This window comes from Lissotriton vulgaris, chromosome 1_1 (genome assembly GCF_964263255.1).
Source record: "Lissotriton vulgaris chromosome 1_1, aLisVul1.2, whole genome shotgun sequence".
Lineage (NCBI taxonomy): Eukaryota > Metazoa > Chordata > Amphibia > Caudata > Salamandridae > Lissotriton > Lissotriton vulgaris.
In genome coordinates this window covers 389,954,907-389,968,610 of record NC_141685.1, presented here as the reverse complement: position 1 = coordinate 389,968,610, position 13,704 = coordinate 389,954,907, and the positions used below count along the sequence as shown (strand labels likewise).

The following is a 13,704-nucleotide window of genomic DNA, read 5'->3' as shown; positions in this document are numbered from 1 at the left end:
TTTCATGGTGAGCTGGTCAATGATGATTTTGAGGTTTCTGGCATGGTCGGAGGGAGTGGGTGCGGGTCCTAAGTCTGATGGCCACGAGGAGTCATTCATTGTGTTGTTATGAGCACTTGATTACAATATATTAGAATTTTGTTTTCCTGAAATTTAAGAAGCACCATTTGTATACATTCATGTTGAAAGAAGTCTGGTGTTTGCACATGAACGATTGCATACAGTGTTTTCAAGACTACTGATTTGGTGGAAGGATTATAATTCACTGCCTTCTGTTTAAGTCATGAACATCGCCGTATTCACAATCATTTACAAATCACAAATAGTATATAGTTGGTGCACAACGTTGCAAATGCATTTTCTTGTATTATTTTGTTGATCATTCAACCTGTAATAGTCCTTGATTCACAGTACATTTGCTTATATATTTGTATCATTATTAATGTATTTACTCGTATACAAAAAGAAAAATTCTGCCAGGATAGTCAATCACTATTTTATTTGCAATAGTTGTATGAAACTGTACATAGACTCAACCTTCACAACTTCTCCTTTGAGCTAGCCTTCGCTACTCAATCAAAATGCTCTGAAGAGTCAAAGGAGGCCAAACGCCTGCGACAGACAGAGTAACATCTGTCCTGGTACTAGACACGCCCTGCACTCACATCCTTGACCTTGCTAAGCTGTTCCTGCAACTGCAAGGATCAGACAAACGCCTTAAAGCAGGCCACGACAAAGGTCCTCCATCTTCACTGATAGGAACCTTGTGCCCTGCCTGCTTTTAACAATCTGAGGGAACTTGAAAGAAAACTTTGGACTCCTTCGTGTTGCGACAGTCGGACTCCGATTATATGGTGTATCCTTAAATTACCCTGCACTGCTGATGACAGATGGTTGGGAAAATCATCACTGAGGGCCTGATTCCAAAAGGGCCCGCCGCCAGTGTGGAGGCCCTGCAGTCATTGGGGAGTCTCCGCTCTCTGGGCTGAATCTCATGATTGCCAGACCTCTGTCACGAGTGAAGTGGACCTTTGTGAATGAGACCCTTAGGGTAAGGAGATGATGTGGGCTAATGGGCAGAGCTGCCGACTTTGGAGATGCGGAACCAGGTTCAAGTTTCGGAGTCAGCTCAACATCCTGTGATTCAGGGCAAATCCCTTAATCTCCCCGTGCCTAAAAATAAATGAATGTGCCCTTGTGCAATGTAACTGGTGCTCATGTAAAGCACTCCAACACCTTCAGGTCGAGTTCAGTGCTATAAAAAACTGTAAAAAAAATGTTTTCAAAAAGGATGAGCTCACAAAATCAAGCTGCTCTGCTAAAATCTACACATGATTGATACGTCACCAAGAGCAAATCCCAGAAATATTTGTCGAGTTGGTGCAAAGCTGTATCTGGAATAGAATTCCAGTACACAATAACTATATTCTCTTTTTATTTCATAAACTCCTTTTTATTTTCTAGATCATGAGCATTAAACGTACCGTATTTTTCCATGTGCTCCTTCCCTGCATTTCCAAACAACTGAGGTGCTATGGGAGCCCCAGCAAGTCCATACTTGTTCATCATTACTTCCAGATGTTTATCCATTGGATTGGTACGGTCTGTAAACTAGAAGAAACAAAAAAATATTTTAGCAACCAGATAAAAGAAACAGTTCACTGCAAGATAAGTTGCATTTGTGTGCACTTTTAAAATGCAATGTCACGGGTGAGTCAAAGAAAATAATTTTCCCTAGCTCTATGTTGGAAATGTATAATCTATTTGGAACTACAAGTGGATCATTGTTTAAAAATATAAGAACCTGGTATTGAATGTTGAGAGCTGGACCACCAATCAGAAGGCTTCCTGGCAGTGCCTAATTTGAGAGGTGCTTTCCGGTGCTCAGTACTGGTACTCAATTGGTTTCCGGTGCTCGGCACCGGCACCTAATGGTCAACACCATACTAAGAACAGTCTACCACATTGTGGCGCTGCTCATCTAATTTAGAGATGAGATGAACAACAGTTGTTTAGGAATACAATATACATTAAAACTGCTATTACCTGCCTCCCCAGCCATTCCTTTAGCTTTTGGGACCTGGAATAATCTGAAGTGTCGCATTTACATGCGAGAGAGATGGTTAGTAGTTGTTTTGGCAGCAATGATGAGGGCAAATGGGTGATGCAAGGTGCAGTGGTCTCCTAGTCAGAGTCCTGGCACTTAATGTTTTACAAATTAAGCACTGCATCCTGATAATAGCAATCAGCATATGCCGCCTCAGAAAGCCTTCCTTCGCTGTCAGGTTTCTGATCACAATTTTATGCTGATGTCAAAATCTGCTAGGTCACCTTACCACTGGCAAAAATGCTCAAACCAGAACCCTTGCTTCTTCTCTTTTCACTTCTTTTCAGTCCCTCACTTTCTATCCTCTTTATGTTCCTATATTCCCAACAGGCTCTGCGCATTGGAATAACATATCCTATAGATTTGACGTAGGACTTATGTCTACTTGGTCTCTATCAAATATATTAGACTTAATTGTGAGTGCCAGCTAGCTCAGAGGTCACGAGAAACTTTCTCGAATAAACATGAAGGGATTAGTTTCTGACAACCGCATAAACATGACAACTTTGTTTCCCCAAGAATAAAACTGAACTTTAGAGTCATGGAAACAATAGATAGATATTTTACCCAGTCAATCATGCATGCTTCGTTTCATCAGAGGTGCAGAGAAATAGAGAGACGGGCGTTTTCAATAAAAGGGTTTATTAAACAGTCTTATTTCTCAAGCAAGTAAAAGTGAACTGCTACAATCGTAATACTGGTTGCAAAGTATAATGCGTACAGTAAGAAGAGTATTATGAAATAATACTGTAAAAGTTTTGTATGGTTCCTAGACCATAAAATTGTAAATTGATACTTGTATAGCGCACTACTCACCCGCAGAATACCGCTGTGGAACCCATCCTGGCTTTCCCTGTGAGGAGTCCACTCCTGGGCACCCCCAAGGTGGAGGCCAGGCATCCATAGCTTTGTGGTGGCCGTTGTGGAGATTAAGCAAGCTATTGCCCAGAGTTGCAGAGTGGGACTCCATGATTGGAATAGGCACCGAGGCGAGAATTATCATTTTTATCATATCATTTTGAGCCCAAGACCCGCCGAGGCGGGGAATTGAACCCTGGTCCCGGGCTAGACCTCTGCATCAGGGTCTGCCGCTCTAATCATTGAGCCACACTTCTCCACTCATTGAGCCACACTTCTCCAGACCATAGATAAATACATACATAAATAACAAAGGTTAAAAAGTACTCAGCTGGAGCTTTTAAAATAAGCCTACCCCAATGTACCTAACCTAAGTCTAGTACGAGGGAAGAAGTAAGTGAGCTGTAGCATAGGTTTAGTTTTTCTTTGCCAAGAATCTAACCAAGATTTCTCTTAGGGTCTAATCAGCTTCGTACCTTGTTTTTTAGAATAAAGGAGGTCTGGTATCTCTGTCTCGGGACTCGATTTCCCAACACCCAGCGAGGGGAGCTTGGAAACGCTGGAGCTGAATTCTCAGCGAGAGAAAGGACAGCGTCTCTGTCAGTGCGTCAGCTGGAGGGTCGGCTTCCATCGGCACTTGCTGTAGCGAGATGCATCGGGCAAGTAGATAGTCGAGCTGCTCCGAACCACCGTGTGTTTGCTAGGGCAAGTGTAGGCATATTTATACCTTGAAGGTGCCTTATTTGACGTAAAGTTGGACATAATAACGTCACCAAAGAACCCCAAGGGAATGGTAGTTCTTTGAAAACGCCATGATTTCTAGGACAAATCAATATTCAAATAAGGGGATGTCCCTGACTGCTGAAGCCGAGTTTTCCAAGAAATCGTTGTGGCTTTTTGGAACTAGTGGAAGTAGTCATGCCGGTATTTGGACTGGATGGGTTATGTCTAAATATGGGCATGATTTCTATGTCAATATAAGGGCAATGTGATTTATACCTATATAAGGACATGAATCGGTAAATTACGCTTGGATTCTAAAATGCTACACAACACGCTGTGCGATCTCTCTCCATTCTCTTTCTTTCTCTCCCCCCAGTCTCCTTGCATACGCCCCCTCCAGCCCTGCCACCAAAATAGTGACAGAGGTTCCAGCTGCAGCTCTGGGAGTTAAACAAGCATTGGCAAAGCCAATATTCTCAGCTAAAAGACCTTTTACAATTGTTGTGTTTTTCACTACCCTGTACAGCATCATGGCTGCTCCGCAACATGGCTGGAAAAAAACCAAGAGTCATGATGCCATCTTGTAGGCGCACCTGAGGGTAGGCGCCAACCTACCCAAGGACGCCCATTTTTTTTTAATATTCAGAAAACAAAATAGATCAGTAAATTAAATAAGTAGCATGAAATGTCTGTTTTGAAGTATAGGGCGAGCACATGTTTTTGTTTTTAATTTTTATTAATGGATTAACAGGATTAGGTGAAGCAACACAGTAGCCATGGCAAGAAGCAAACAGCAGGCTGACAGGGAGAAATAGCAAGAGGGAAAGTACTCAAGCGAAAGAGAAAAAAGGGTGTGGGGCAGAAGCACACAGAAAAGAGAGAGGAACACAAGTGTGGGTGGGGGGGAGGACAGCAAATTAGGAGAGACTGCAACCAGGAGAGGAAAGCAAATGAGGAAGACAGATGGAAAACCTATACAATCTCATGCAATGCCTAAACAAAAAGAAAAAGTAGTTCCTTAAATGTGAGCAGAGAAAGCATAGAAAGAAGCCAGCCAATGAAAGAGATGGTAAAGCGGCTAAGCTCCACTGCAATTACAAACAAGTTTGACAAAAACGCCATCAAAGGGGCAGGGCCAAGATGGGAGCGGAGTAGGATGCTTTTCCCCATCTGTCCCGCTCGCCACCGGCCTGAAAGCTACTTAAAGCGGACTTAGACCCTGGAAGACCTAGACTGGAGAGGCGACAGAGCTGTGGCCGATTTGCGGCCTAGAGAACCAGAGGGCACGGCCTGCACCTGGAGGCAGCCACTTGGCCCGAGGCGGTGGTGGATGGTCGCTGGACACAGAGAGCACGATCATCGCTGCTAGGACGGCACAGTGAGCCTGCAGGGACTCCACAAAGGAGTCTGGTGCAGTTAGAAGTGCGTCCACGGCCCTCGCATCAGCGAGTAAAGGCATTAGATGAGCCAGAGGAGGAGGGAGGAGCTCTGGCTATGCCTGAGATCGTGGGCTCCAGCCTGCCTGTGTCGCACGGCGGCGCAACTGAGAAGAAGCAGACTGAGGTGGCGCTTACCTAGGGTGACCAGGCATCCCGGGTTTGTCTGGACAGTCCCTGTTTTTCGACAGCTATCCCGGCAGATTTCAGGAAATTCAGCTCATGTCCCTGTTTTGTGAGAGGGTCGGCTGAAAAGGGTGGGAGGTATTTTTTTATGTTTCACAAAGTAGGGATAGTTAGCAGCTGTTATAGGAAAGCAATTTAATTAACAGACATGCAACTGGCTTTAAAAATTGCATTTTATGTATTTTCCTTCTGCCTTTTCTGAAATTTTCTGCTAAGGAGCGCTGTCATTCTGTATGCTGTGCTGAAGTAAAATTGTAGTTCTTCTATTTTTGGGAAATGTCCCTTTTTTTGCTTTAAAATTCTGGTCACCATACGCTTATCGGTGTCTGCTGAGCCGGCCGAGAGGCGGATTTGGAGCCTACGGGAGCCCCAGAGATTGCCTGGCAGCTGGGCCTTTGCTTGGATCTGGGAAAAGATGTGTGCAGTGCTAGGGGGAGGACCCGGGGAAGATCGAAGGTGCTCTGGAGAGGCAGTGGCTCCCCCGACCCGATAGTAACCGCTGGATCCCACCCGGATGGTGTGAGGATGGCATGACGGCTCTGGCCTGAGGATCAGTGGAGCCACGGGAAGATTAGCAGATCGAGAGAGTCTTCCACATTGAACTTGGAGGATTAGTCACTTGCCCTGGGCCCGTGATTGCTTGCATCACAAGAAAGTGCCTGACCAGACGAGCGGCTGGGGCAAAGGAAGATAACACCCTGATTCACCACGCTGGGTTTCCCTAGGGCTATCTGCATACAACCCATAGACGTTGGGGGTGCTTCCGGGCTGGGAAGCGTGAATTGGCAGACCTCCCTAGGAAGAAAAAGCGCCAGTGAAGAAACGACACGCTCAGAGTGGCACAACGGTCATAGAAACAAATGGTGTCTGCCAGGGTCAAAAAAGGGTGTTCTATAAAAGAGATGCTAGTAAAGACTGAGGGCCAACAGGAAGGGGAGAACAAGAGTGGCCCGAGAATAGCAACCTCCCCCAGCACAGAATATCCGTCGGATCCAGCCACATGCCCCTACCTAGAAGTCTAAGGGCTACGGAAAGATCTCCACTCACTTAAGGAGAAATGCAGGCCATCCGGAAAGAAGTCACGGTCTTGGCGACAGGTTAGACGCGTTGGAAGCAAGGGATACGTCCCGACATGAACAAATCGGACTTATTCAGCGGAGATCATTCGCCTGTCAGAGCAGCAACTGGACTTGCAGGACAACATGGAAGATTTGGAGAATCGTTCCAGGAGGAACAACATCTGAATCCACAGGGTTCCACACGACGCAGAGGGAGGGAACATCAAAACCTACATACTGGACCTGTTTAAATACATCTTGGGCAACGCAATACCTGATGAAATTCGCCCAGACTGTGTGGGTACTTGGGGGCCTGGGAAGTTACCCCCACTGGACTTTCTAACATGCATTCACAGATTCCCTCCTAAAAAGGTGTAAGAGGCACAGTGCACGGAGTTCCAAGGCCAGGCAGTTTATCTGTTTCAGGATCTTGCTGCCTCTACGCTTCAAAACAACAAGAATCCAGGCAAGTCACCACGTTTCTGCGGGAAAAGAAAGTAGCCTACTCTTGGGGCCACCCCTTTCGCTTGGTGTTCCGGTTGCCGGGTCAACTCCAGCAGCTGCGCTCTATCTCTGAAGGTTGTAAACTGCTGCAGCTTGAACAGTCCGAGACACCAAGATTTTGTCTACAGGGCACTAGACAGAAACAATATGGAGAAAGAAGATGGCAGAGAATTCCCGGGGGTGCGGGGGTTCAGCCCCTGGCAAAGAGGCTATGGCAGCTGAGAGGAAAGCTGTGTTGGATAAGCAGTCGGACAGCAACAAGACCGGCACACCAGAATGAGTCAACTTAGCAATGCCGGAGGTGGGGGGGAGAAAATCGAGGGACTATGAGAGAACGCAACCTAACCAGGTAGTGGCACGGACCCCACATTGGGCTTCTTTCCACTGGAAAAGAGGAGGCGGACCTTGCCCCATCTTCTCACCATGGACTTTATTCTTTCTTTGTTGCATTTCAGGGGATGTTTCAAGGGTGCCTACTGTTCACTAGTCTTCTTAAAGAAACCTCAGGCCAGGTAGAGACACATGGAGGCTTGGGGTTGGGCGGGAGGCGGGGGACAGATCCGAGCAATGAGAAGCGCTATAGGTCCTGTAGATGACTACAGGTCCTGGGAACCTGAGGGTGGTTACCCTTAACATTAAGGGTCTTCATAACACAGTCAAGAGGAAAGCAGAATTGTCCTATCTTGAAAATGCACTGGCAGATGTATGTCCAATACAAGAAACACACCTCCTTTGCAGGGACTGGAGCAGACTAAAGTCCTGATCCTTCCCACAACAATTATTTTCCTCCACACCGACCAAGGCTGCAGGGGTGGCCATCCTATTTTCACGTGCAATTCAGGGAATAGTGAGTCTGAAGGTAGCCGAGATAAAGGGCCGTCTCTTGGGATATCGAATACACATGGGTTCACAATCCTTAATTCTGGGTTCCATACACGTCCCAAACAAGAGGCAGGAGCAGTTTATTCATGAGGCAGTTGGGGACTTGATGGCTACCTCGGACAGTTGGGTGGTCTTGGGAGGTGATTTAAACTTAGTCTTCCATATTGACCTAGACCGATCTATCCACCATCGGGGGCAGCGGGGGCTCCTAGCACGGGGGGGGGGCTTGGCTGGGTGCGAGAGATGGGGTTGAGGGACCTATGGAGAGGCCACCACCCAGCCTCAAGAGATTACACATTCTACTCTAATATCCATAGAACGTACGCTAGACTGGACTACTTCCTAGGTTCTAGGGAGGTTCAGGAGGTGTTGATTTTGGTATAGATTGAACCTCGGACCCGGTCAGACCATTCCACGGTTGTACTAGATCTGGGGCTTCCAGAACTTTGAGGCTCAGGCAGACTATGCCCTACCGCCATGAAACAGTTGAGAAAGTGGGGAAAGCAATAAGGGATTACTTAGCAATAAACGACATTCCAGAATCCTCCCCTGCGATGGTATGGGACGCCTCGAAGGCGGCTATCAGTGGTGAATTGATCCCCATTTCAGAGGCAGACAACGGACCAGATGTGCTACCAGGGAAAAGTTTCAGGAGCAGGTACGGAAACTAGAGCGCATTCACCATCGCACCGGGGCCCATAGAGTGTGGAGATAGTTAGAGGCGGTCCGAAAGCAGTTAGCGGCTCTAGAACTTGACAGAGCGGAATATGCACTCCTAAGCCTCAAGCATGCATTTTACACCAGGGGTAATAAGTGTGGGAAGATGCAAGCAAATAAACTGAAGGGACAACAATAGGCAAATACAGTAGAGGCTCTGATCTCAGAGACAGGGGAGGAGATAGTTGGGGGCAGAGCAGTGGTGGAACGGTTATACAAGGCACAAGACCTACCAACAGGGCCCATTGGGGAGTACTTGAAGGGGACTAATGTTACTAAACTCAGCAGATCAGGCAACAGAATTAGATGGGCCCATCAGAATAGAAGAAGTGATATCGGCGATTGCCAGGCTACAAACTAACAAGTCTCCAAGCCAGACGGCTTTTCAGCTATCTTTTTAAAAACATTTTGGAATTCGTTGGCTCCTCTCCTTACGAGGGTGTTTAACGCAATCACAGATTCCGAGACATTCCCTCCGTCAATGCTGGAGGCCTCCAGTACAGTAATTGCGAAACCAGGCAAAGATAGGAAGCTATATGGGTCTTATAGACAATCTCCCTTTTAAATGTTGACGCGAAAATATTGACAGGGATATTAGCTGCGCGACTAAACCCATTGATGGCTGGGTTAGTGGAGCCTGACTTCATACTCACAAGACAATGCCCAGATGACACCAAGAGGCTACTCCATCTCAATGACAAGGTGTCGCAGTCACTGCTGGTGATCATGCTCTTCTCCATAGATGCTGGAAAGGCATTTGGTAGATTGCATTGGCCCTATCTAAAGCAGGTTTTAGACCACTTTGGGATGGGAGAGAGATTTCAGTATTGGATCTCTAGTGGTTATGAGGAGTCCAGGGCTTCGGTGAGGCTGAATGGCTGGAAACCAGAGAGCTTCCCAATTCGCTGTGGCACCAGGCAGGGCTGCCCCTCTCGGCCTTTTTGTTTACGCTCTTCATGGAGCCTTTTGCGCAGAGAGTGCGTGAGGAAAGGGAGTTAAAGGGAGTGTACTTCTGTGGTGATGAACACCTGATCACCCTTTACGCAGAGGATGTCATTGTTTCCCTGGTTGACCCTTGCTACTCCCTTACGAGCTTCCTTCAAGGGGTAGAGAGTTTCGGTGCAGTTTCGGGCCTCCAAATTAACATCTCCAAATCACAAGCTTTAAGTTTGACTGTGTCCCGCGCCACTTGGGAACACCTCTCGCAGACTCTCTCCATCAATTGGAGTCCACGCATCCACTAGCATCCAGCTCTTCCCAACGATTCAAGAGACGGAAGCCCATAACTATAAACAATTAACGGACTGGGTTCCGTGCAGCCCTACCAGTTATCCTGGTTGGGGCAAGTAGCGGCCTTGAAAATTACAGTCCTCCCTAGAATATTGTACTTGTTCTTGTCCATCCCTCTTTGCCCCCTCATTAGAAAGGTAGGCCGCCCCCCTAGCCTATATACCTCAGCAGTCACTGAGCCGCTACTTAGGGCATGGGATACAGTGGGAACCACAAAAGGCCTTACCTCCTTCCCTTGGCCACTGACCCCAATAGCAGAGAATCCAGATTTGACACCAGAGAGGGACCGTAAAATGTTTGAGGCTTGGCAGAGACCCAGGTGCTGATCGGTGAGACACCTATTCGATCTGGAAGGGCCCATTGCCTTTGAATCATTGAAAGCAGACCTGGCGATCCCCGAAGAGAGGTTCCGCTACACCCAAATCAGACACTGGGTCCTCAACCCCGGGGTGAGGGAGGCGGCACAACTACATCTGACCAAGTTCAAGAGATGGCTCCTCTGGAGGTATACGGATAAACAGATAATTTCCGACTTATATACATTTTTGCTAGGCCCAGAACCTGTCACAAAGTCCCCCGCACAACAGAAACAGGAACGAGAATGGGGGCGCCACCTCACACAGAAAGAATGGCGGGACATATATTATAGGGCACGACCTACAACCCCCAACACCGCTAGTACGGAGACCCCAGTTAAAATAACCACATACTGGTACTGGATCCCAGTCTGGCAATATCGAATCAGCCCAGATAGAGGGGACAAACGTAGGAGATGTACAAATTCCCCAGGGACGTTGATCTACATCCTGTGGGAGTGCCCCAGCTTATCTCATTTTTGGGATGCCACTTTAACAGAAATTAATACTCATTTTGACACCCAACTTCCACGATTTCCCTCCTATATAATATTAGGCCTACCTAACATACTCACATATCTCCTGCGCTTGAGACGGGGCAAACACATTACGTTGGCCCTTCGGACGGCGCATCAAGCGATAATGGCCTTGTGGGGTACAAATAAGATCCCTTCCAGACTGGCCTGGCTTCATCATATTTGGGATTTGTTGGTGATGGAGAGATAGTGACGACACTTGACTCACGAAGGGATGCATTTAGGGAAACATGGCGCCCATTCATAGCATTTCTCTCACTGGAATTTACCCAGCTGACTTGCCCCAGATATCTCAAGCTATAAAAACTGACGAATGCCCTTGACTCCTAGCCTTCTCGGTCCTTGAGACATTGAAGCTTATGACATGTCACGATATAGAGACAGTTGGCCCCTTAAGGGGGTGGGGGTGAGGGTACAGGGAGGGGTTAGGACAAGTGGGGTTTGGATAAAGCTGCATAGGCGCTGGGCTGGCCAAATGTTGGCGCCAACCCAGTTTGTAAAGTGCATGAACATGACTTGCAGCACAATAAACAAATTTAAACATAATAACGCTATCAAATAAGAAGCAGCCATTAATGCGAGTGACTGGAAGGCCATCCAAAGGTAAGCAATGGGAGGTGGGGGGCTCCAAGCCCACAATATGTCTTTCACAACCTGACAGTTTGCTCTGTCTGGTAGGCTCAACCTACCAGCATCCAAAGTCTCCAGCCCACTGAGAGATACCCAATGGGATAAAAGGATTCCGCCATTCCCAGTGAGATACATCTCCAGCTCTCCCTTTACATTATTTTGGGTGCTACTAACCATATTAGGGGGCAATAACGGCTGTAAGTTACTAGCCCCACCTTTATGGAGCCAGGCATGTTATTGTGTGGGTGGGTAAATAATATCCATTATTTCCCACAGTTCCAGACAATTATGCTACATTTATCCTCTAGACAAAAAATATGGTGTTTTGGTAACTAATACAACATCGGTGTTAATAGCAATGAAGAGTGCTGTTGTCAATGCTTGATGATCAGCCATTGACTGCTGGAGATATACAGTGGATCCAATTTGTAATTAATATCACAAAGTCAGTAACATACTTGAAGCTAAGCAGCAATTTTAGTGTGCGGGCTGTTAGAGATCCAACCGAGACCCCATGATTAAGTGTACCTAGAGGGAGCAGCTACACTGGATGTGGCAAAGTTCTGTTTCAGGGGAATCAAGGGTGTATTTTTTAAAGATTGGAAACCAAAAGGCGTCCACAGTACTTTTGCCGTAGTAGCGAAGGTGAAATGCATTGAAGGGTCAGGCACTGGAAGTCTCTCTGTACGTGCACATTGGTTATTTAAGAGAAATTGCATTTCCCAGTAAGCGTTTGATGCTTCAATAGCAGAGTACTGTCAGGTTTCAGTGGAAAGCAGCAGGCGGGTACCTGCCCTTCCGGCTTTCTTACAGTCAGAAGAGGACTGAGATGTGAATCCATAGGTAATGAAGGTCTGTTGCTCAGGGTTGAGACTTTGGACGTGATGCTTTTGAGCCTCTTATTCTATAAATAAGGGTGCCTGCCACTGTGACCAGGGAGCAATGAACTGCCAGGAATCAATAGCTGTTTGACAGCAGCAAATGTCCCAAAGTCGGAAAAGAAATAGGAGAATGCACCCATTTTGTCTCATGTTTAACGTGTTTTTCTTAAAGGAACTGGGACCCTCGTGATTACCAAGCTCAACACATCATCATACGAGGGGTAAGGAGAACAAACTGAAGACATACCTTCTGTAACGCAGCAGCATGTATGTTAGTGGCTCTACCAAGATCCCAGTCAGTGTCGTATGTGCTTCCCAAGCTGCATTGGCTGCCCATCGAAGAACGTATTCAGTTCAAGGTGCTGTGTATCTCCTATAAAATCCTGATGCACCAAGCCCCCATTGGGTTATATAGGCTATTGAAGCCCTATATGCCCAGGCGTGCTTTGAGGTGCGCCGACCTTGGGCTTGTCTGTGTCCCTCGAGTTTGGAGAGCGAGGGTTGGGGCCCGCTCGTTCGGCTTCTTGGCGGCCAAACTCTGGAACTCTCTTCCAGCGCACATTCGAGACATCCCTAATCTCTTGACGTTTCGTAAGACTATAAAAACTTGGCTGTTTCCCACTATCTGATGTTCCGGCGCTTGTGGGTCTCTCAGCTTCTCCACTGGTTTCTGGTAGCGCTGGGACGCCTCGTCTCTGAGGCAGCCATGCGTACTATAAATCCCCCCATAAATAAATAAATAAATAAATAAATGAGCATGATGAATGAAATCATATGGCCCTGATTCTTACCCCAGAGGACATCAGTAATCGTACACAGCAAAACTACATTGGAGAGTGCTGGGGTGGGAATATCAGCTGCATGTACCCTGCCCGGAGTCACATAACTGCATGTGAATCTCATATTCTTATATTTACTGGCCCATTTATCATGCTACTCTAGCGTGTGAGCTCAGGCCTTGGCACGTCCCTGGTAATGCCAAGGTCCAGAAACGGTTCTGTGTTCAGGGTGGGAGGGAGCACCAAGCATGCCCTCTTTTTTTTTTGTCAAATTTTTATTTTGTAGTATGCAAGTTGAAACGGAAAAAAGGGACGGGTATAGAGCAAGAGGATCAAAAGGAGAAGAAAAGAAGAACAGGCAACAGGTCGCCACAAATCCCCACACAGGGGGAGCAATGAATGGGGAGAGAAAATGTCCGCAAAGCAAGGGCCAGAAGAACTCCAAAGTCCACACCATGACGCCAGGGGCCGGGCAAAGCAACAGAGGCGCGGGCAGGAGGGCCTGCCCATCATAGCGTCCAAATTATGCCAGGCGTACCAGTAGTAGAGACTGTGTCCCTGGTCAGGGGGAGCAGTGCCAGCCCCATTCAAGATGTAGTGTTCATCCCAAAAGCAAAGTAAGTCGCAAAGATGAAGACAAAAAAAAAATAATAACTTCCCCAACTACCCCCCCTCCCTCGTCCCTCCCCAACATTCACCTCCCCCCAGTGGTGGCGACACCAAGCACACAGTCCATCACAGTCACTCTCACAATCAAATCT

At 47.1% G+C, this 13,704-nt stretch overlaps 1 protein-coding gene across 1 annotated transcript in view; it reads right to left on the bottom strand.

Moving 5' to 3' along the window:
- Positions 1–13,704, bottom strand: part of LOC147747232 (sterol carrier protein 2-like) — a 382,719-nt gene that overhangs the window by 209,065 nt on the left and 159,950 nt on the right. Inside the window, exon 6 of the mRNA XM_086952451.1 lies at positions 1,485–1,611. Within this exon, the coding sequence (XP_086808577.1) occupies positions 1,485–1,611 (127 nt within the window). The remainder of the gene's footprint in view (positions 1–1,484; positions 1,612–13,704) is intronic.